This window comes from Pholcus phalangioides, unplaced genomic scaffold (assembly GCF_987345545.1).
Source record: "Pholcus phalangioides strain wild (caught in Gottingen) unplaced genomic scaffold, Ppha-v1.0 ptg000007l_1, whole genome shotgun sequence".
In the NCBI taxonomy this organism is placed as follows: domain Eukaryota; kingdom Metazoa; phylum Arthropoda; class Arachnida; order Araneae; family Pholcidae; genus Pholcus; species Pholcus phalangioides.
Genome location: NW_028301600.1, coordinates 55,110,858 through 55,135,976, shown reverse-complemented (window position 1 = coordinate 55,135,976; position 25,119 = coordinate 55,110,858). Strand labels below are relative to the sequence as shown.

Genomic DNA, 25,119 nt, shown 5'->3' with positions numbered 1-25,119 from the left:
ACCGCGAAATCGAAAGATAATCAAACCGAAGGAGATCGTGACTGCGCTATAAATTGTGTCAGAAAGAAGATTAAGTTTCGTATGGATAAGCGGAAATTGTGCATCCGTTGTGGAGGAGCAAAACATATGTGAAAGGGGAGAAGTATGCAAAGCAGAAAATGCTCAGAGAAAATCACGGTCTATAAAAAAAGCCATTTCCAGAAAGTTCTGGGAAAATCCACAAACGCCGAATTCATACATAGCATTTACCATGTCAATCATGATGGCAAGAGATATGAAATAGATGCCGTGTTAACAAATGCCATGTCAAATTTCAGTATGGCACTGAGTCAAGAAAATCACTCACCCAGGAAGTGTTTTATAACAAAATCGAGAAATCAAGACTATCAAAACAACTGTTGGCATACCATGATTAACCTATTAACACTCGGTGATGCAAAAGTGAACATTGTAATCAGTTCAACAACCAAAATATGTTACATCGTGGTTGTACCCGGAGGAAGTACAGTAAAACTTCCATAGGCGGCCACCTTTATTCCCCGGCCGCAAATTTCGCAAATGCACGTCTATTCCGCGATTACACGATTTCAGCCAATCAATCTCTTCTTGGTTTACGATAATTCCCACTACCGTAATATCGTACGATGTGTCGGTCACGAGGTGCCTTCGTTATGTAATTACTGGAATGTATTGTGACAGATTAACACGCTATAAACAGAGCAAACATTCTTTATTTTAATTCACGTAAGCGAAAAATCAAAATTCCGTGGTTAATGGCAGCGAGCAATGAAGGTGGTAATACATTTCGAAAAAAAACCGAAATTTTTAAGCTTCACTAAAAGTATATGCTTTTGTAGTGAACAGTTTTAGGACCTTTTCCATTAACTGGGTTGTTGTAGGTCATACATAGTGTTATCAGACTGTGAGCCTAAAGGCCAACTTTCAAATCCATCTTGAGGAAGTTATAACCAATTTTCTTTTTTTCCTACTCCCTCCCCGAAAATGATTTAAACCATTTAATTTTCTTTACTGATGCAATACATTTTACAATATATTTTGTCGCTCTTAAAATACAAGTATATAATAAATCAATTAAATATTATAACAAAAGCATGCAGAAAAAATTAAGACCAATAATGTTCTTAAAATGTAGTTATCTTTTAGTATATTTTCTCTTCCGAAGTTCCAATTTTCAAATTTTGTATCAAATATTACGACTATTAACGTGCATATGATATATTTTTTTTATACTATAATTTTTCTGTTTATTTATAGTCGATTTGTTATCGAAAAATGTATTGATAAATTGGAAAAATATTTTACTGAAATTTGCTAAGATTTTCGTGATCCGCTGTTTGAATATTTCAGTTTTTGTTCTCAATGTATAAATTTGTTGGTTTAAAAAATAAAATCGTTTACATTGCATTGAAAATGGCGCGCGATTGCATATTTTTGAAATGTTTCGCGAAGCAGCGGTGAAAATATTATCAACCTTGTTTGCACCGCTGTTCGGCGATCCGATACGAAAAGAAGATACCGTAGAGTTACGCAAATTATCGTCGAAGCTGAAGCAGCGAAGTAACTTGATTGACTATGTGGAAAAAATTACGAAAAAAATTGTGTAATCGCAGAATGGCGGCGCACTTGCAAATTATGCAGACGGGCGTCGGTAGTATTTCGAACCCATGGGTGCTCGTCTTTAATTTTATATAGGAAAATTTGATTTTTCAGTCCAAATTACATACATACATACTTCATTGATTTGGCTATGAAGCCAATTTAAAGGTGGGTAGCATCACAAAACATTTCCATATTTTACAGTAACAAAATTAACAGAAAGAAAAAAACCTGGAACAATTAGCAAGTAATCTCAGCATAAAACAATATATATATATATATATATATATATATATATAATTTATAGTTAAAAAAAATTTATTTATCCTCATAGAATTGCTATCAAAACGCAGTTGTATTAGTATTCTTTTTGTATAAAATCTTTAATGCACTTAAGAAATAGTCCTCCGCTAAATAAACATTTTTAATGGTGCGGTAAAAATGGTGTGGTAAAAAGCAGAGCCATAGCAGTTTGTAGGTCTAATTGGTCGTGCATGTCTAATTGGATACTTTTTTATACTGTATTAGCCTCTTCCTACAATGACTTGTGACATGACTCTAGCCCATAAATCTTCAACCTGTTACTCACGGGCACCGTTTGTGCTTGCTCACTGAAGCACCCAAGAGTTCCCGCGAATTCTTTGATCGACAACTTAATTAGTTCATCTCATTTATGCTGCATTCAAGAATCTGCATTATGTTGGTCTAAGTTTAAGCATGTGTTGGACTCCAATTACTATAGGTGCTCTTTTTTTTATGTTGACCATATATAGTACTCACGACCAGGGCCGCCGTAAGAACACCATGGGCCCCTGGCCAAGTGATTTTTTCTGAGGCCCTACCAGGCAAATTTGCGTGTATGCTCCTCAAAAATTTCAACTATATCTCATTTTTGTGAGGCCCCCGATCCGTGCCCGAGTGGGCCTATACGTTAAGGCGGAACTGCTCATGACTCTAGAAAGGTTGAAAACCACTAATCTAGCCATAGACCCTGTGGCTTATCTTTTTATTTTTATTTTATACATCTACCGCGAGCTATTTTATGTCAGTCCGCTAGAAGTTCTGGCTTGAAGCAGAACCGTAACTAGGCTAGGGCAACCGGAGCTCCGAGCCGAATGAGGACCCTAAAAAAGTTTAAATTGGTTTTGGAAAACTCTGGCCCGCGTGCGCGCGGGGCCCTGAAAAGTCACACTACGGCTCTGACTTGAAGCTTCGTCAAAAACCCTGTCCAAAAGGGGGGGGGGGGGTTCTGCATGCAGGGTCGTCTTAATGCATGAGCCTACCAGGTAGAACAGATGCAGTGGGGAATGGGGTCGTGTCAACAAGATCAAAATACTAGACGAAAATGTCCTATGCATCACGCAAGTTTCTAAATTGAGATGGTTGGCTAATGTCCATTGGTAGGGCTACAGAGAATCTTTTCCCCGGGAAGGAGTTCATTATACTATCAAGACCACCGCCACCACATAGTGGAAGCTGACAGGATACACCAGCCTGGGGCACCAGTAATCAATCTATGAATCGATAAAATTTCAGGTCACGATTTTGATAAGCAAAACCAAGATGTAATTGATTTACATTGCATGATCAATGCATTAAAATCCAGTTTTGCGGCCCCCAATATTTTGTGGCCCAGTGTCGATCGCTCCCCTCGCACCTGCCTGAATCCGTCCCAGACCGTAGGTCAGGAGTTTTCCAACTGAAAGCTCACGCGGAACCCTTAATGTAGGGGTCTTCAACCAATGGCCCGTCATCGATATTTTTGTAGCCCGCAAGAAATTTCGATCGATTGACACAATATCATTCAAAAATAGAGTTGAACGAGGTTTTCGGCAAAAAAAAAAGTCACCCAGCTTCATATAGACTTGCAACAAGGACAAGCTGATCAGTGTACAGTATTTAGCTTCTTAATAAGGCCTTAAACGCAAAAGAAACCACACCATACGCTTCTTCACCATAAATAACTTTGAGTACATCCCATTCTCCTTGAGTGGGGAAAGCAGAAATGAACGGAATTTCCATGGTATTGTATTTCTCGGGTGCATGGTTGGGAAAGGAGTAGGTGGATGTATGCATCTTGATTGGTTGGAATGTCTTCAATCTGCAGTTGATGTGCTTTGTCCATCACAGGCTCAAGCTGTTTCGAACATAGTTTGTCTCATGTGGCAGTAGCAAGATGCTTGGAGGATCTGTCAACAGATCTATTCAAGACCTTCAAATCCAAATGTGAGGATTTTTTTCTTCTGTAGCTATGGATGAATCGACAGATGCAACAGATACCTTACAAGCAGCCATTTTCATTCGACAAAAACTTCAAAATTGTAGAGGAGTTAGCCAGTGTTGTTGCATTTAAGGGTAGAACACGAAGTTCTGACTTATATTCAAGTTTGTCAGAAACATTAGCCAAATGTGAGTTGGACTTATTCTAAGTGTGTCTGAATAAAAGTATTCAGAAATACGCAAACATGCATTGTTCATGTCTTCTATATTTGGTAGCACTTACATATGTGAACAGTTGTTTAGTCGAATGAAGAATACAAAATAAAAAACTAAAACACGCCGTACTGATCGGCATTCGGAGGATACTTTATGAATAACAACAACACAAATTTTACCTAACATTGAAGCTTTAGTCAATCAAAAACAATGACAAGTTTCGCATTAATTTAGAAATTACATGCACTCGCATTCTTAATGTAAAAGTACTTTTTTTTAATTTGGTACGTAATTAATTCAACATATACATGTATAAAAATCATACATTTTCATTCTGTTTTCATATAATATAAAACATACCTAAAATAATTGGTCTTAGGGGTCATTCAAGCATTACGTCAGCATCGATGGGGGGGGGGAGGGGGGTTTCCGATTTGCTGACTTTTGATGACAAGGGTGGAGGGGGGGGGGTTTGGAGGATGCTTACGTCATCAACCACCCTTTATGAAGATATGAAATATTCTTAATGGCATCTTATTCGGTGTGCCAAAAGCGAAAAAAAAAACCTTTGATAGTTATTGGGCACCTGAATTAACATTCTTCTACCTATTGATAAGTCCCTACAGAGCCACTTTAATGGTCTCTAAATGTTTCACTTCAAGTGCTCTGAAAATGTTTCCGTGCCTCTTAAGTGCTCTGGAACTGTGCCACAGATCACTTAAGTAATCTGGGAATGTACCGCGGGTAACTTAGTGATGTAGAACCGTACTGGGGACCGCTTAAGTGCTATAAAACTGTGCCATATGTCACTCAAGGGATCTCTAAATGTGCCACGGATCATGTAAATGTTCTGTAACTGTGTCGCGGGTTACTTGGGTGATCTTTGAATATGAAAGTGATCTTTGAGGCCTACTTCGGTAATCTGAAAATGTTCCAAGGTTCACTGGAATTGTGCGATGGGTCATTTAAGCGATTTGTAAATGTGCCGCTAAGTTCATTTTTATAAAATTAGGTTTAAGGGGGGCAAGCCACATCAGATAACCTTCAGGGCCATATTTGGTCAGCGGGTCAAGGGTTCACCATGTATGGCTTAAAGAGTGGGTCCCAATGAATTTTTTAAAGAGAAATTTTGAGTTCTTACCCTTTAAATAGCATTGAAATTAACAGAAATAGATTATAACAACATAAAAAGATATTTTCTTTCGAAATTTCCCGCGTATGTTGTGAAGATATTTATTATTTGAGATGTTAATTTTTCAAGGAAGGAAAAAACTCATCTCTCTGCCTCTACCGGGAGTCGAACCCGGGTCCCTCGATTGCCGGACGAGTGCTCTGACCACAAAGCTACAAAAGTAGAAAAAAAAAATCATCATCTCAAATAATAAATATCTTCACAACATCCAGTCTTCTGTATATCTTGTATTAACAAGTGGAGAGCGACATTCATGTCATATATATAGCCATCTGGTGGCTCGTCGTCCATGAGCTATTAGCTGATCGGTTTCACCGTCCATTGCACGGTTCCGTTCGGCATATATACGCTCTAGCGAAGGAGAGTCTCTATCTCCTCTGTAGCTTAGGGGTCAGAGCACTCGTCCGGCAATCGAGGGACCCGGGTTCGACTCCCAGTAGAGGCACAGATGAGTTTTTTCCTTCCTTAAAAAATTAACATCTCAAATAACAAATATCTTCACAACATCCAGTCTTCTGTATATCTTGTATTAACAAGCGACATTCATGTCGTATTTAGGATTTGCTATTCAAAAAAGCGATCCGACACCATGAAGCTCAATTGGTGATCATAGGCGGAATAGACTTGGAAGTCTGGGTGGGGGGCACGATGATGATGTCCAATCATATATGCGTATATACATTAGATCAGTCAACTTCACCTTTGACGCTGGGAGCAATGCCCCCCCCCCCGCATCTCCGCCCATGTTGGTGATATCAAGGAATCATCCCAGGGAGTGCGGGGCACAGAATGCAAAAGAACAATTTAAAAGTTCCGAATCTTTGAAGGAAGATCCTCATAAAATCCGCATGTAGGTCTTAAGAATTTCGGGAATACTAATTCCCCTAGGAAGCCTTCTTGACTGTTGTCTGAAGGACTTGTATGTGAGAATAGGAAGAAAGAAAGAAAGGAGCCGCACACAACACGAATATTGTTTGTCTCCTACTGGTCGATTATCCCAATATGTTCTCTGAATTTGTTTAGAGCACACGTTGTCAACAAAAATAAAAAATTGCTTCAGGTGAAACAGAAAAAAGGAAAATTTCAAAGCTACCAAGGTTCCGGAATTTTCGCGGAACCCCGGTTAGGAAACCCTGCCGTAGGCAGGGCCGTCTTAAGAGCGTCATGGGCCCCGGGCCAATTGATTTTTCTGAGGCCCTACCTGGAAAATTCTTGAAAATTTCAATTAGTTTCCATTTTTGTGAGGCCCCTCTTCTCTTGAGGCCCCCGGGCCGTGCCCGGATGGGCCCATTGGTTTAGACGGCACTGGCCGTAGGTGCTCCAGCACCCCAGCATCCCGGCTCCAGCGCCACTGGTTATGGACTTCGAATGCACTTTTGTAGATGGGAATGAACTTTGGGTAATTTTTTGTCTTGAAGATGTGGCAACACCACTGCTAACGTAATAGCAACAATGGCGATGGCCATGGTTGGGTAGCGGTCAATGGTTCTTTGATGGATTCGCGGATCATTCATCTGCAGACATGGAAGGGCGATAATGGAAATTTTAATGATTTCCTCTGTTTACAGAAGGAAATTAAGCAGAATATTATGTGCTTACTCTTGTGCTTATGTCATTGCAGCGTTTCTTACATTTGTTTCCGCTGAACCCGCTGGGCTGACGTCCTCCTGTAATGATGTACAGTGTGTTTATGGAGTATGTAAGGAAGGTCGTTGCATATGCGATCAAGGTTGGCACGGTAGTTCCTGCCATCGATGTGGTGGTAGAGTAAGGTAAGTTATGTCTCCACATGAGCTAATGTCATGTTTTCATAAAAAACTGATTTTTCTTTTCATGAGCGTAGGTAGTGTGAGCTATATACAGCGAAACCTCGATATAATGATATTCTGCTGACCAAGAAACGTTATCGTTGTAGAGGAATTATCGTTATATCGAAAGGCAGCAGTTTAACATTAGAATGTAAACATTTCCAGCATGAATCATTGTTGAGAGATTTATCGTTATATCTAGTGTCGTTGTTGTGAGGTTTCAATGTATACCATTCTACAAAGTACATGAAATTTTTTTTTAAATTGTCTAAATAAGTGGTTCTTAACCTTTCGTGCTCCATGGACCCTTTGTGATGCCACAGACCCCGTGCCAAGTAAAATGAATTCTACAGAACCCCTGTGCCAATGAAATGAATGCCACACACAAAGTTAGAGATATCAGGAGCAAGGGAGAAGCATTGCTCTCTCTCCCCCAACATCAAAGATTTGTGCAGGTGACACGTATATATGTGTAATTTTTATTGACATTGTTATCCTGCTCCCACCCCAGACCTTCAATTCTAGATCTCCGCTTATGGCCAGACTCTTTAACAGAATAATATTTGGCACACCATTTAAAAAGAATAAGTTAGTAGGGCTCGACAAGTCCTATATTCCGGCTTGCCAAGGCAACTTGGAAGAAATTAAAACTGGTGCCTAAAATTTTCTGGGCATGATCACTAAATTATAGTCAACACCAAATTTTTGGAAGTTAAATCTCAGCATGTTTCTCTACATGGAAAGGGGTCCCAAGAGGGGGTGGGTGGGTGATGTTCAGGATTGGCTCTTAAGAAACTGCTGGTGTGTAATTATTTTTTCGATTTGTCAACTGCTGATGTGTAATTAATTTTTTGATTTGTCAAGCTCGGTCCCCTCACTTAATTTTTTTATCCAAGCTCATGGACCCTCTCAAATCGCTTATAACTGCCCAGTTAAGAACATCTGATCTAAATAAAGCATTTACATGTAAACTATGACAAGAGAAACCTCTGATGATTTTTAAGCAAGGCCATTGCCAACTTAAATTTTTTTTAAATAATTTAATAAGAAATTTTATTATTGTATCACGGTTTTGTGATTACTGTTTGACATCTAAAATGATTATTAAAATTTCACTGTCTACAAGAGATAAATTATGATATTCTGTCACTTTGGAAATCCACCCAATTAAGAAGTGATTGATATTTTACTGGGCTATATTATATATTAACCAGTCATCTCAACTGGCTGATTTATTTCTCTTTTTTTCCTTTTTTTGAAATTATAAAGCTTATAAAATATATTTTTTAATTAACATTTTTTTTATGAATTCATTGAGACTGAGTGTTCACTGTTCTTTGCTGTTTTTCAAAATCGTTAAGAAAAACAAATCAAATTTAATAATTGATGTAATTAATAATAAGTTTTTTAAATTATGCAAAAAAATCGGCATGACATGCTATTTCCTCATAGCTAGATGACGGATTAATGTATTCTTTATAAGATTGATCAAATAAGACGGCCTAGTTCAAAGTGGCAACAACCCAAAAATTACATTTTTGCTTTATGCACACCATGAAAAGGATTGCGAAATTACCTCTACATATCCCCAGACACAGAATTCCCTACTCTGCTTATACACTCCCTACCCAGGGCCGTCTTAAGAGTTTCATGGACCCCCTGGCCAAGTGGTTTTTCAGAGGTCCTACCTGGTAAATCCTAGAAAATTTCAACCGGATCTCATTTTTGTGAGACCCTCTTTTCTTGAGGCCCCCGGGCCCATTCGTTAAGACAGCACTGTCCCTACCACAATTAAATCTGAATGACTCACTATTGAGTCTTATATAAAGTGAATCTTTAAAATGCAGTTATCTCTGAACAGGGAATTTTGAGTTGTTGCCATTTTGAACTAGGTTGTCTAAATGATCAAGTAATTGATCAGATAGTTACATGATTAATGAAGTTCTTTTCTAATTTTCTAGGCTCACCAAATCCTCAGGTTACATTATTGATGGCACTGGCAATTATAGTGTGGATATGCAATGTACGTGGCTTATAGAAAGTGGCCTTCCTAATAGCTTGATTCGTTTGGGAATTTCTCATTTTGAAACAGAATGCAGTTGGGATCATTTGTATATATTTGATGGTGACTCTGTTTTCTCTCGTTTATTAGCAGCCTATAGGTATGCACTAACAATTTTTTTTCAAGTTTTTTTTTTAGAAAATTTTACATATTGTTGAATTATGAAATACAGTAAATCTGCTAAGTTACCACTTCTACAAGTTGTTCACCAATCTGAGTTGGATAATTTTTGAGGAAGCGAAAAATAGCTTGTGTCCTAACAAAAAATCTAACTTGACCACCTGTCTGTCTGGTCTGGGTGGGTGGGTGGTCTGGTTTCCCTTGGTGGGATTTTGCATCCACTTCAGAATCTTTTTTCAGCTGTATCTACACTTCTCTTTCTAAAATTCTTTGAACCATTTCATATAAAAATGAAAGATTCAGCTAAAATAGAAAATGCACTGAAAAAAAGGTAGCCTATGTTTTTAAATCATGCGTTCTTTCAGTGCAAGACTCTTAGTGTCAAGCTGAACGGTCTGGGAGATTATCTTCTTCATCTGCGTGTATTAAACGCAGAAATAAGCAGACCAAATCACAAATGGATGGGGACACTTATGAACTTGTATGCCAAGACAAGCTTTATAGTAAACTAAAGCTGGTGTTAGTTGTGTACATACTGGAAAATGAAAAGATATTCAGCCTCTCTCATTTTCCTTTATATTCCCATTTATACAATTTTGAATCTGTTCATTTTTGCCCTCAATCAGTTTGTTTTTTTTATAGCATTCTTTGTTTTAAAAAAACTTGGGCAGAACCTGAAACAAATCAAATGATTTTCCATAGAAACCTATGGGAAATCGTGTTTCAGCTAATGAACGTGATTTCAGAACAAATCATCTTCGTTAGTTGAGGTATCACTGTAATATTAAAATACAGTATAATCATTAAATTTGATTGTCAGTATCATGGCGATAAAAATCTTTCAGTTACCAGTTTTTTAATATTTATTTAAATAATAAATTGCATAATTAAAATCCAATATCAATCATTTGAAATTACCAATAATTTTATTTTCAATTAAAAACTCCAATTTTATTTATAATTGTGATGAATTTTAAGAAAATTTATATTCAGCTAAATCACTATTCGTCCCATCCCTAGAACAATGTGTTAAGAAAAGAACTTTTCAACATGGAAAAATAGAGAATTTTTACCACAGAACATTTTCAGTCAGCTGAGAGCTCATTGCAGAACAATGTAAAACATTCTGCTTTAAGGATTGTGATAGGTCTGAGCATCCATCACTCATTTAATGTCTGTTAATGTCCACCACCCATATATATATACCCATTCTTAACATAGTAGAGCAATACAAAATTTTCTTTATAAGTTGACCACTCTATTGTAACCCTCAAAAGGATATGGGAGAAAAGCAATTCAGTTCCACTTCTGGATAAATGTGGGGCAATAAAATAATCACTTAAAAATACTTTTAAGTATTCAATTTTGTTAAAGATTCCCTTCATAGAGATAATGTGTGTAGCCAAATATTGTGGGGAAAAAGTGTTTTTTTGCACTTGCATGCAAACAGAAAAAATTAGAACTATGAATAATAATTTTAGAAATAAATTTTAAAGATTAAAATAAATGTGAATGTTAGGTTTTAAAATAATTCTAGGAAACTTTGTTGGTTTGTAGAAATGAAATTTCAATTACAGTCTCGATAATCCAAGGTGAATGGGGCCGAAGCACCTTGGATGTAAACCTTAAACTTATGTATTCATACTTAACAGTATACTCTTTAATCTTGCCCACATTTTGTTCTTAATCCAATGGCTTAGTGCAGTGGTTCTCGAACTTTTTAACCTGTGGCTCCCCAGAATAGTTTAGAAAAGAATCATTTTAAAGCACTAACAGACACAAATCACTACACCAGGGGTTTTAACGCATGGCCTGTGGGATATGCGTGGCTCTCAAGCTCTTTCATAGCATGTGTAGTGTAGCTTAGTGATCTGCAGGCATTGCCGTATGCAAAGGGGGGTTTGGGGTTCTAACTTCACTCAAGCCGAGATTATAGTGTTATTTTGCAGGAAAAAACTTAAACCCCCCCCCCCCCCGATAAAATTCTGTGTATGCCTATGCCTGCAGGCCTGACTGAAACTAAAAATGTGGCCCACGACACCTCTGACTGAGGTTGGTGACACCCCTAGGAGTCACAATGCACACTTTGAGAACTTCTGGCTTAGTTCGTTAAGATTACATCTGTCAACACCAAATACCTCTTTATAAAAGAGGCTTACAGGAACCTTAATATTCCCAGGCCCTGATAGAAATGTTATTTTTTTACATTATAAATTTATTGTAGAAAAGCCTGTGGAAAATTCTGGCATGGGGTCGACTAAAGATCCCAGCCTAGGAATCAAGATCCCTTAAAACTGAAAATACTCGCATTCATAGGAAGAATCAAACAAAAGAAATATGTAAATCACTTTGAGAAGGAATTTTGAAAAATTCCATTACTTCTGAGATATCTGAAACCTTGAACTTTCGAGAGACTACTGTAATTTAGCCAGTTGAAATTTGGCTTTCAAATGGTCTTTTGATGACTTGTTTATTGTAATATCAAGAGTCTGGTGATATGTGTGAACATTCTTGTGGGAATTATTATTTGAAGCCTCGTGTGTGTGTGTCCAAGATACATTTGGGTGTTTACCAATATTTACTTTATAATCATCCCTTTCTCTTTCACTCCATGAACATCCCTGTACATGCTCTAATATTTTTCTAAATTTATGCTATGCATTTATTACTGTTATTTTTGTGATTAAACATTTTTTTTTTCCAGTGGTGTATTAGTCCGACAGAATTCAAAGACAGAAAAACTATCAGAAATAGTTGCAACTTCAGGAAGTGCATACATATATTTCTATAGCGATGCTGCTTATAACATGAGTGGAATCAACATAACTTATAGGTAAAAAAATATATTTTACATCAAGAGCTTGACAAATGCCATAGCGACTAAGAAATTGGCATTGCAACTTTGAGTGATTATTGAATTGCTCATAAAGGGAGGGTCTCCATGTATATAAAAAGTTAATTTTTTTAATTATAATAACTATACAACCCCATGCAATATGAATGAGGTATATATCTGAGGTCTACATGTTATTTGGATATTTTTCTTAATTGGAAGTATGCCTCTAGGATGAATAGTTTGCTAGTAATTTGCGGCAAGAGAACTTAGCTATTCACCCTGTATATCCAAGTCTACTGTTTAGCATTTTTGGGGAGTTACTTTTTGCAGATCTGGAAAATGTGGAACAACAATGATTTGTTATTTTTAAGACTCGAAAAAGTTTGAAGATGTTAACCACTTTGTAGAAAATTCAAGGAAAAAACCTAATAATAATAAAATTCATAAATTTTTTAAACTGTTTGTTATTATTTTTATTATTTAAAATGATTGAAATCACATTTTACATTTCAGTATAAATAGCTGTCCCCAAAACTGTTCCAATCATGGACCATGTGTTGATGGAATTTGTACATGCTCAGCTGGGTGGACTGGAAATGCGTGTGATGTTCCAATATGTCCTCACAACTGTGCGGAGCATGGCTACTGTGATGTAGAGCATCATAAATGTATTTGTGATCCAGTTTATACAGGTATGGTGATGAAGAGTTTAGCGTAGAATACTCTTACTTCTCTTGAACTAAAAATATGCTATGATTTAAAAAAATGTTGGCAAAAAAATTTAAAAAATCAAGTTGAAAAAACACAGCTTCAAGAAATGGTCAGGATGAAGCAACAAATTAGGCTAATTAAAATTTATTAGACAACGATAAACTTGCTATCATAATATGCAGATTGTTATTGTGTGATTTTAATAAAACTGAAACTGTCACATTGACTAAGCTCTGCTTGAAAAGTTTCAAAGTCAATGCAAACATCAGTGAGCTCACTTAATTCTACTTTGCCTAGATCCCGGGTTGTTGAAAAACCTGGGTACATTTCGAGTAAAAGTGGGTCCCATTTTTTCTCACTGCTGTCACTATGAATCTAAATTATACTTGATTTCTAAAGTTAATTTAAAAAAGTTTAATTTACCAGTTTAACTAGGTTTAATTACTTACATTGCTAAATATTCTATAAGCCATCTGCCTTCACAGGAACTTTTAAATAAATAACTTTATGCATTTTTTGTCCATTTACTTATCATATAGCGAATATCCTGTAGTCCAATGCTGAACCACTACCTCTCGATATAGTGATAATCCCCTCTACAACAATATTTTCTCTGGGTCCGCAGAGTATTATTGTATCAAGATTTCACTCTATTAATGAATTGCAAAAGTGAATATTGCTCATTCAATCCCAAGGAACACATTGACTTAGAGTCAATAAGTTGCAAAAGACAGAGCGACACAAGTTCCTTAAACTCTTTATTAGAAATTTATTTTGCTATGTATTTTCAAATATTTGAATTTTTTTTTTTTTGGTTTGGTTTAGATCTTTTAATAATAAATGAAGCATTCATGTCTATATGGTTCACTTTTATTTTTTAGGGTTTGATTGTAGTTTTCGGATTGATGAAGGTTGGTGGGCACAGGAAGAAACTTTAGGATATATTCAAGGAAGAGCACTTCACAAGGCTGTCATTGTTGGTAATGACATGTGGGTTGTTGGTGGTGAAAATTTTCACCACTCTGTCTTTCAAGATTTAGTAAAGTATGTTGAGTCTCTTTTTGCACATTCATGACTTTTCCAGCTGTTGCACTAAATCATTATTGCTGTGTATGTGGCAGGGTTGTTTGGTTTAAACCATGGTTTTAACCAAGTGGTTTTTTTAAAAAAACCAGCAAAAAAATCAAATAAAAGTTGCCTAAATGTAGTTTTATTCCTTGAAAAATATCATATTGGTTCATTATTAGCCAAAATGTTTCATTTTTACCACATTTTATATCCTTGGGGTACATTCTGATGGTATATCTTTAAATGACATAAGATTTTATAAGCGGTTTTTTTCAAAAAGTCTCATAAAAGTGGCCAGAATATATATATATATATATATATTTTTTTTTTTCATATGAAGTATCTTAGTTATTTAAAGTTATATACAGAAGCCAAAATTTATCATTCTTACAACATTTTCTACCCTTTGGCTACATTCTGATGCTCTATCTTTAGCAAATTCATGAATAAGGATTGCATCACACATCTAAATGTAGTGGTGTATTATCTCACAGGGTTTCTTTTTCCCTTCACAAAGAAGCAGCAACAGTAGTGACACCATCATGCTAGGGGCAGGTGGCCCTATAATCCAATAAAGACATCAGCTGTCCTTAAAGGACAAAGACCAGTGTACTAGTAGTTACATTACCTCACATACATTTTCATTTTCTTTCCCATAAGAAGTAGCACATCTCCTACTGTATATCTTCCAGTCTTAATATTCAATAGTAGTTTTTTTTATACTTTCACACTGTTAAGCCCAGTTAATCAGGGTTCTACTGAGTAATAATAACAGATTTATGAAAAATAATCAGCTATATACAGGGTGATTATAATTTGAAGTTTTGATTCCATAACTATTCAGTAAGAACTACTGGTCAGAATGACTTGAAAATTTGCATGAATATTCCTGAAGCTTTTTTTTCGCAAAAGGAAAAAAAATGCAAGTAGTGCAAAATGTGCAGGTAGATGATGCTGTACTTGGCCAGCAGTATAATCTATTTTGTGCAACCACATCATTTTGGCACTTCCACAGCATCAGTGTGTGGATAGAACTTCTATCAAGATGCACATTGCAATACCAGCAAAGCAGCTGCTGAAAACCCATTTTGACAGGATGCACCCCTTAACCCTTTTAACTTCTGGCTGTGAAGGGTACCTCAAAATGTCATAAACAGTGGTCAGATTGCAAAATTTGGTGAATTGCAATCTCCAGCACATCCCCTATCTGTTAGAAGTTCCTCAGGAATATTAACATGGGGGCGCGCTTGGTTTAATAAAGCTGAATTTCAAGCACCTCCACATCATGACCATGGCATACTCCGATTCTGTTGTTGAACAACAATTCTGTTGTTGTCAACCTCAGGTTGGACAACATATTTAACATTTCTTAAGTAAGTTGTAGTTATTTGTTCAATTACTTCGTTTTTTGTGATGTTTCCATGCATTATGAAATCGTGCTATAATTAAGGTATCATTTTGCCATGACTGGCTATCATTTCCATTCTGCGAGCAAATTTCCCACATGTTGGATGATGTCATTAATTTTACATTTTTAAGTATTTTTTCCCCTTTACCAAATAAAATTGAATTTTTTCAGGAATATTCATGTCAATTTTCAAGTCATTTTGACAATCGTTCTTTTTTTACAGTGTTTTGAAATCAGAACCTTAGTTATAATCACCCTGTATATCGTAAATCATTGCTAATTAATCTGCATTATTTATGCTTCATTAAATACATTATATAAACCTAATTTTTATAACTTTTTGCAAAATAGCTTCCTAATTAAGCATACTGAAAGTAACTGGAGAAAAACCTTTATATACTATATGATTAATAATAACATTGAAAGAATTTTCAAACACACAGTAATCCATTGAGTTAAGCAAAAAATAATTAAATTGCAAAAGTTGGTTTTGTTAAAATTTAAGAAATATTTATTGATTAATTAGTATGGGAATAGTGTTAATTACATTAATAACCATTTTATTTTAGTTAATTATTAGAAGTTTGAATGATTTTTCAGGAATTTCATTGTTTTTAATGTTAATACTATTTAAAACAAAAAACCGGTTTAAACCAAAAAAACCTGGTTTATTAACCATTTTTTTTTTCAAAAAAACATTTTTTTTTACCAACCCTGGTGTGTGGTATTTAAATGTGATAAATATAGTCACAAACCTTGTTAGCAAGTCACCTTTTTTGAAATCCTGATTGTCCTCTATGGCATTCTTATGTTATTAATCTCCTGATGATGTGTCTCCGCAATCCATTTAAGGTATGTTTCTCAAAGTGTATGTCACTGTCTCTAAGGACGTCATGGTGAGCTTGAGATATTGATTTGTGTGCCTATTTATGCTTTGAAGTGATTATTTTATAAGTAAAAATATCTACCAAACTATTCTGGGCAGCTGCAGATGAACCATGAATCGGGCAAGGGGGTAGCGGATTATGGAAGTTTGAGAACCACTAGCTTAAGGGGATCACTTTTGTGAAAGAACGGCTTCAACAATTTTCATAGAAATCGAAATTCTTTATACAATGTGCATGGCAAGCTCTAAGTTCAATTTGGTGGTTTTCCTGCTGTTCGACTAAGCATGCCTCTTCCCCCATGTAAGGGAGACTGATGGGTCTTCATCCCAAAGACTCAGCTCTAAGAAAGAAGTTTTGTGACGAAGACCCCCAAATTTTCATGTTCATGCATGCACCTCTCCCCCCCACATTAAAGTGTAATTGCTGGTTATTGGTAATTTAAAATCTTGTATGCTGTTATAAAATCAAACTTTTTGTTTTTCAACTTTATAGTCCAGGCAAACTAAGATAAAAACAGTCTTAACCCCGGCAAAATTGCAACAGAAGCTATGTAAATTGTTTTTTAATCAGTGGTCATTACTGAACAACATATTCAAAATTGGAAAAAGGGGGAGCGTTGCTAAAAATGGATTTCAAAACCCTGTTTATGTTTGTAAGATTAGGGATACCAAAACAACTTTTTTCCCCTCCTAGGAAGGAAAAAAAGCATGATTTACACTCTATTGGTCTATTTTTGGGTTCTTTACCTTTTCCCGTAATCCTTTGTGATTTTTCCCTATTGTAAAGTGAAATAAACCAATTTTTCCATTTCTCATATAATGGAGCTAAAATGGCGGGCAGTGATGCATTATGTTAGGTTGTGTTTTTCAATACTTTGTGTATTTTTTGTGCATTTATAGTATAACAACAACTAGTTTCTTATATAAAAATTGACAGTACTGATGTTTGTGCAATTTGTGAACAAAAATTAGAATGGAGCTGACATAGTTCAAGTTTCGCATAAGGGAGCATGCGAAGAAATATCAAGGAAAAGTATTGGCTTACCGTATTTGCTCACGTAGGACAAGACTTTTGTTCAATTTTCACTGCTGGAAAAACCTAGGTCGTCCTATATATGCAAACAAATAGCTAAACAAAAATTACCCCTAAAAGACAAAAAAAAGTAAATGAAAAATGGGAATTAATTTAAGAAATAACTTGAACTAATGACAGTTTGATTGAAAATAATATAATTTGGGAATTCATTAAAAATTCTATATTGAGAGGAAATTGAAATTTCAATATTCATTGGATCCTCCCATATTTTACGGTACAGAGATTTTTCCCTTGTTATTTGCAGCACTTGGGAGGGGCTATCCCCTTCGCCCTAGAACCACGCTTGTTTGAGATACCATAAAAATTTTAAAAAAAGTAAAGTTGTCTCTTCTCAGAAAGTTAATGTATTCTGATGGTCTCTGTTCATATGATTTCATATCATAAGTTGCTGCTTTTACAAGATGAGATGGATATGTTATTCATAGGGGATATGTAAATTTCGTAAAAAAAGTTTTTTAATCAGAAATGTTGCATTTATTTGCAATAAAATTTCAGATAAAAAATTCTGCATTTGTTTGCTAAAAACCACTCAATTTTTTTTCAAGTATAATTACCACTGTTTTTTAAATTACTAGCTGCTCTTGAAAAGATGAAGCAAGAACATTATTTTTTATATTTTAAATCCACTACAAATACTACTTGACTGTACATGCAACTCGTAAACATTCCTCTGGGAAATTTCCACAAATTGGTACATGCAGGAACATGGTGTGTGTAGGTATATGCCCTAACACATTTATGTTGCTGAAGTTATGCATGTTTCAGGTCATAATGGTAGCATTTGAAGCCTGCATGACAACCAAAATTCTGGCAGTTTACCAATAGAAGTAGCAGTCTGTAAACATGATCGTTTCCCCAATCCTGTGTCACATCTTCATAAAAATCCAGTAATAAGCATCGTATTTTATTCCTTTCTTCAATTCACTATTTTAATTTACTAAATTTCTCTTCTTTTTTTTTCTTTCAAAAATGACCTTACTTTGGCACTCAAAAGTTTCAAGACCATTAACTTACTTCACAAGACTTGCGTGAATTTTCTTAGGCTAGTGTGTACCCGGCCTTACAAAACTCTGAAACAAAAGCCAACCGAACACGTTCTTATACGAGTTAGAACATCATTTTCAAAACTGAAGGAAGATTACATGAATTAGGCATCACATATTTTGCAAAACAATTACGTGCAAAAAGTTGATCTAGTTTTTGCAAAATGTGTTTTTAAGTAATAATTTTGTGTGTTTTAAAAGCATGTAAGGACGTGAGGCCCAAGTACTGAGCAAAATTATGATCATTTTCATTTTAGATGCAAATTATTGATATTTCATGGAAAAGTAGTGAAAAATCAAATTTTTGAATTTTGTAAAAATTCACAAATTTCACATTTATTGCATCTATTTCGTAAATATGAAATATACATATCCCTGGTCATGCATTGATATATTCTATTCAGGGGTGTACACAGGACCTACCTACTACTTCACCAAACACCAACTCTGGCCATATCGTTATATTGCAATTTACTGCCATTAGTGAGATGGGTTGGAAGTGAAGGCGCTGTCTATCAGTGGTCGCCTCGAGTTCGTTAGGGAAAATATCTTATCTATATCCTCCCTTGGGTTCGAACCCGGGACCCAGACAACAACCTTCACGATGGTAGACGAGCATCTTACCACCATGCCACTCGGGCACACAGGACCTACCTGGGGAAGGGGCACTTTTTCTTAATTGATTTTTTCAATGTTTTCACAATATTTTTTTTTTTGATTGTGGTCTATGAGGGGAGGGAGTCTTCTAAGGAGAAACTCTGGATTTCGAGACTCCAAAAGTTGGCACGTCTGTGACAAAAAGTTGGTTTTATGCACCTGAATGCATCAATGGCATATAGGGAGTAGGAAGGCAATTTTCGGGTCACTCTGCTTACAGGGTCATTTTTTTTGCTCTCTCAAGATTGACCCATTAACAAGGTTTGACTGTGTACTGATCATTCTAACTTTAAGTGATTGTAAATCAGGGTTGGCAAGTTTTTGCCGCAGTGGAAAAAACCATGGTAAAAACCGTCCCGGCAAAAATTCACAGAATTAAAAAATTGGATTTATCTGTTTTGAATTCTATAAATAGATAAATATAAAATCTTTTACTTATGAATTTTTGATAACAAATCTGTAAAAAAATGTTTTAGATGTATATATTTTTTAAGATCAAGTAAAAATCCCCAAAACTGGTTAGAAATCTTTGTTTACTTTTCAAAAATGGGAGGGGGGAATAGATCTGTGAATTTGATGTTTTTCTGTAACAAAAATAAATGCCTCCTCCTTCCTTCTTATATCTGTTTTGTATTCTGGATAAATTAGGCCAAGCTCTTATTTTTTCTTTTTGTTCACTAGAAGGGAAAAAAAGAATTACTAGGGTGTAAATCTATTTTTTCCTTTTTCCCAACTGTGTTCTCTGATTACCAGGTATGGAAGCTTTTATTTTGGGTATGGACAAAGATAACACACCCTTCATCAGTAAAGTGGTTAATGGAACAAGTTCAGATAATCTTGACTTGCTGTATGAAGTACAGAATTTTAAATTACAATCCTTTTTTCCTGGAATCTGTTAACATTTCATTAAGCAGACAAAGGGGTAGGAGGAGCAAAAGAGGGAGAGATAAGCATTACTGCCAGTCAAGCAGCTTGCCTAAGTCCTTTATCAGTACATATTTTCTCTTTCTCACCACAACCCACTAGTATGAACAATAATACTAGGATACAATGAACATAGGAGTGGGAAAAACAACTATATAGGTTTTTGAAGTGCATCACAGTAGAATGGGGTGGGACTGGAGGAAAATACTAATTCCTGCTCTTTTCATTGGTTTTGGCAAGTTCCTGTCATCTGTGGTGCTCTCTACTAAAAAAATCTGTTTTGAAGTCTCGTATAATCCAAGTCCAAAAGCGTTTCACTCAAGCAGTTCTACCATACCATTTAGTTCCATATTTATTACATCCGAAATACAGAGGAGAGTTGTTAAATTATGAACAAAAAGAAAATGCTTGAAAGTGGTTACAGAGTGTAGATCCCACTTACATACCCCTAGCAGTAAAATTTGATCTAAAGGAATCACCATTTCCTGAAACATACTTTTCTGCTGGTGTGATTGAATCGGTTGCTGCTAACAAATGGTGGGAAAGTATTTCATCTGTTTATGACATTTCAAAGGATTTTTGCAAATTAATAGCACATTTACAAATTTGTCCTGCTAGTTCTGCCGCTATAGAAAGGACATTCTCAAACTTTTCATTCATTCATTCTGATATCAGGAATAAACTTTCATTGGAAACCTCTTCAAAACTCCTATTTTGCTATGCAATGTTAAAAAAGAAATAATTATCACAATAATCTCTTTGCTTTCTCAAGAATGATGATCTTAATGGAATAGTTAATTTTTGTTTTCATATTTTTGGTTGATAAATATTCATTTTTATACTACGTAATTTTGTAAGTTTCACATGTTTTTTTAAGTTTTTATATTCAAAAGACTATTTCATAATTGAAAAACTAAGCTTGGTATGTCTTAAAGTAAAAAGAATAATTTTTGACATTTTTGCCTGGTTTTTTCCACTTTTTGCCACTGTCTTGCCGGCAAAAACCCAACCCTGTTGTGAATATGGTCAGATGTAAATTTGGTGATCCTTTAACCTTGAAATTAAATGCCTATAGTATTTGATGCTCAATTTAGTGATTGATTTTCTCAATAAAATAATTGAGTTTAGAAGTCTTATTTCTTAAACCCGTTTTTGTAGAAAAACTGGTATACCAGTCTCATACTTGATAGATCTCCCTATGAATGAAGATACTGCATGTTTATCAAGAAACTGGCATAAAACATATGTACCATCTCCAACAAAAAAAATATTCATTTTACTACCATGCAACTTTGAACAGTTTCTTTTTGGAACTTTTCCCTATGTATTGTCTTTTATATGTCTGAGGGCCAAATATGCAATATTGCCTCCAATGCGATAATTCATGAAATTTTCATAACTTCAATAATAATATGATAATATCGTATTCAATCAATCCATTGAAAATTGCCTGTACAACATTTTTGATTAAATAACAAATTCAAGAAAACTGATTAAAAAACTGAAAAATCATGGAACGGAGAAAAAAATGGGGACTGTCCTGGAAAATACAGGACAAAATGTGGAATGAATGGTCACCCTATTCATAACAATTTGTAAAGTCACAATTTCCAACAGCCAGCTCTAGATCTGCCCCTGATCAAATATACTATATTCTCGTATTATCTGGTGTGCCATAAAACTTGGGAAAGGGACACTAGCTTCTTAAATGATCGATTTTCTAGCATGGACCAGACTTCTAAGGATTTAATAAGGATCTAAGAATACATAAAAAAAAAATAATTCTATTTCAATTCATATTGGGTACAGAATAAATAATCAAATCAAAATTAAATAATTTTTCACTGTAGCAAACACAATCTGATACGGTGTATAGATTGCACATTTTTGTGCAGTTTCAGAGATTGAAGAAATATGCTGTTTTTTTTTTGTGCTACATCATGTTTTGCCTTGCAATTCTTTAATTTTTCCATCCGCTTATTCCAGTTTCACACAAATGACCAAGGAATACCAAAATGCTTTGCAATCTACTAACATTTTTATTTAACTTACCTAAATCTGTGTGAGTGGACATGCTTAGTCAAACCATTTTTAATTAATCAAGATTAATTACCCAACTTTTTTAATTGATCAAGGTTTGAAGTAGCAAAATTTAACATAAAGCTTGGACTATCTGAATGTAGTTCATATCATCGTAAAATGCAGAGAACAGACAAGGTTTAAATTAGCTAATTCGATTGAGTGCAAATGTTTAAGAATTACTGGGAATTTGACTTGAATTTCTCAGTATGCCAGAGAAATACAGGTTTTCCCTGGTATGCCAGCTAATGTGGGGGAAATACAGTAATAATTTTGGATTTTAATTTTACATGCCAGCATAATACAGTCTATGCTTGTTATAACTAGTACTGCCTGTTATAGCAACTGTTCTATTTTAATGACAAGTGCAATAAGTCCTAAATGTTTTCCTGTTCATCCCATGTTATTTTCTATCCAATATAACGGCCTGGAAAAACATGAAAAAAATCTGTCTTTAAATGTGTTTGACCTGGATCTTTTGATATTGGGAAAATTTGTTATGATTGGCTTGTGATAGGGAGATACAATAGGATGTGTGTTAAATACCCGTGTGTGACTGATGCTTAACTGACCTTTCCAATTTTCAAGGTTGGGGTTTCTTGGAATCCAGATGGAGGATAAAGGGTATGAAAGATTTTAACCATGACACAAGGACCTGTTGTCTAATCGATTCATAAAAAGTTGCATTTTTTCAGATAAAAGGGAGAATGTAGAGTCAAGTGGACTTGGTTTTCATGCTAAAAAAATCAACTCTTGTTCATTTAACACGATGACTTAAACTGACTCAAGCACAGCACGAAACTTTTAAACCTTAAATTCCATACTTTTGTACGTCCATACTAACTCAAGCATCTGCTGTATATTTAGGTTTGGATGTTTCCTTGTGCTAATTTTCTCAAAATAATTTTTTTTACAAATGTAATTTGTAATAAACAAATATTTTAAATTTTTTAAATGTAATTCTGGGAAAGTAAATTTTTGTTTCATTTTTGATATAAATATTGAGATGCTTTTGTTTAAAACATGCTGTTTAATAGGTACAACTTCAATTCAAAGCGCTGGGAAATTTTAAAATTGACTTCTGAAGAAAAGCCAGTGTCAAGATATAGTCATTCATTAGTTTCTTATAATGTAAGTATAGCTCAGGCATTATTCATTTTGTGTAGCTTGGTATGAGGCTAGTCATTCACTGGAGACCGTTACACACAAAAAAATAAAAAAAATAACACGAGTGATTATAGCCAACGTTGAGTTGGTTTATTAGGAGCTACAGAGGTCATTCCTTGAAGGTGACTCAATATTCTACTCAGTTGTAACTATATTTTGTATAGGAATCTGAATTGTAAATACGAATCGAACACTTGTGTTATTGCCATCAGAAACTATCAAAAATTTCATGTAAATTCAAATTACATATTTTATTAACCTTTTAATGGCGACCTATATTCCAATATTCCCAATTGGGAACATCAGCTTTATTAATTAGAAAAAAATATTTTTCTTTCATGAAAGCACTTGCTTTTTTTTTCTTGACTATGAGATTCCAATTTACAAAATTTCACATTCTTAATTTACAAAACAAAAATTTTATTCATCACTCATGCCATAAATTTAATTTTTTAATTCACCTATTCTTAAGGAAGAATAAAATTTAATTGTTTTTGTTTTGATTTTACTGTTGTTTTTATGGACAGGCATTAGTCCATTCACATATAACACTAAGGAAATTTTTTAGCTTCTATATTTACGAAGAATGGGAAATAAGTCTGACTGAAAAAAATAAAATATATAAGTGGCAAGAAGATTGATAGAAAAAATGTAACTACTGCAGTACACTTGCATAAAAGCGGCATATCTGTGTAAAATCTCATTCCTTCAGGATTAGACGCTTGTCGTCTGTGGTCACCAGAAGTTGGTCGCTCTATGTCATTAGCAATGGGCAATGCTCACTTACTTTCTATGTAATGGGATTGGTCTTGTGCATATAGGACCACTCATAGTCGCTTCAAGTGGATGGTCAGCCTAACCATCCTTTTTTTTTCTTCTACTGAATTTAGTCATATGAACATTAATTGTTTGTGCATGTTACAATTAGGGCTGGTCTGATTGAATAAGTGCACGTCAGAACCTGTACATTTCATTTTTTTTTGGTCAGCAAGGATAGTCAAATCGTCATCAATCGTTTTCACCTGCCTTTCAATTATGTTAGTCTTATTGTGGAAAACTTCATGCTCTTTGATTGGAGTTTTAGAAGGCAATACCAAAATTTATTGTCTCTGTTGCTGACAACTTTTCTTATTTCTAGAAAAATCAGCCCATCCAGTACTGTGAAGATAATGGCGCCATGTGCTTCTCTCTCCAGGAGTGAAACATCCTTTTAGAGATTTTCTATGTGTAGTAGTTTTAAGATGTAGTTTTATGTCTGAAGAAATGTATTATTTTATATCCATAATGTTAGGATCAATGTATTTAAGGTTGGCATAAATAACCAAGGAAGAAGTATACAAAAGTTATTAGAATTCGTTGATGTCCATTTGCATAAATAAATTTATGCATAGACAGCGATTTTTATTCATATGTTCTAATTTTTTTATTATATGTCTCGGGATGTTCTCATTTTCATAATATTTAATGTTTACATTTCAGGGAAACTTGTACATGTATGGTGGCATGCTATATAATGGCACAGTCCTCAATGAGCTGTGGGTATTCAACCCATCAAAACACTCTTGGCATTCCTTATCAAAGCAGTCTGTAGATCAAAACTGCCACTCGGAACCATGTAGTCCTTTGACAACTATGGGGCATACAGCAACTGTAGTTGGCAACTCTATGATAATAATATTTGGTCATAATCCAGTTTATGGCTATTTGAACACAGTTCAGCAGTATAATTTCTGTAAGTTTATAATCATCTGTTTTAAAGTTAAAATTATATTGCGTTATGTTGAAGGTGACACAATTGCAATAGCGTTAATGCCATTTAAAATCAAATGTCCGATTTTGGGAAGCATACTATGAGATATATCATAGAGCATAAGAGCTATATCTAGCTACTACTAGCAATTATAAGGTGACAAAAAATTCAAAAATTAGTCATTAAATACGAAAAATATTTTTTTTTTTATGTTTGCATTGTATCACATTGCCTTGATACTGTAATTTCCTGCTTATAA

The 25,119-nt window shown here is 34.9% G+C and overlaps 1 protein-coding gene across 1 annotated transcript in view; it reads left to right on the top strand.

The window, feature by feature from the left end:
* The first annotated feature begins 6,679 nt into the window (after window positions 1-6,679).
* dsd (attractin-like protein dsd) overlaps window positions 6,680-25,119 on the top strand; it is an 83,420-nt gene continuing 64,980 nt past the window's right edge. Inside the window, exons 1-7 of the mRNA XM_089233559.1 lie at window positions 6,680-7,017; window positions 9,015-9,215; window positions 11,940-12,068; window positions 12,585-12,763; window positions 13,664-13,826; window positions 22,981-23,074; window positions 24,590-24,842. Of these exons, the coding sequence (XP_089089685.1) occupies window positions 6,782-7,017; window positions 9,015-9,215; window positions 11,940-12,068; window positions 12,585-12,763; window positions 13,664-13,826; window positions 22,981-23,074; window positions 24,590-24,842 (1,255 nt within the window). The 5' untranslated portion in view covers window positions 6,680-6,781. The remainder of the gene's footprint in view (window positions 7,018-9,014; window positions 9,216-11,939; window positions 12,069-12,584; window positions 12,764-13,663; window positions 13,827-22,980; window positions 23,075-24,589; window positions 24,843-25,119) is intronic.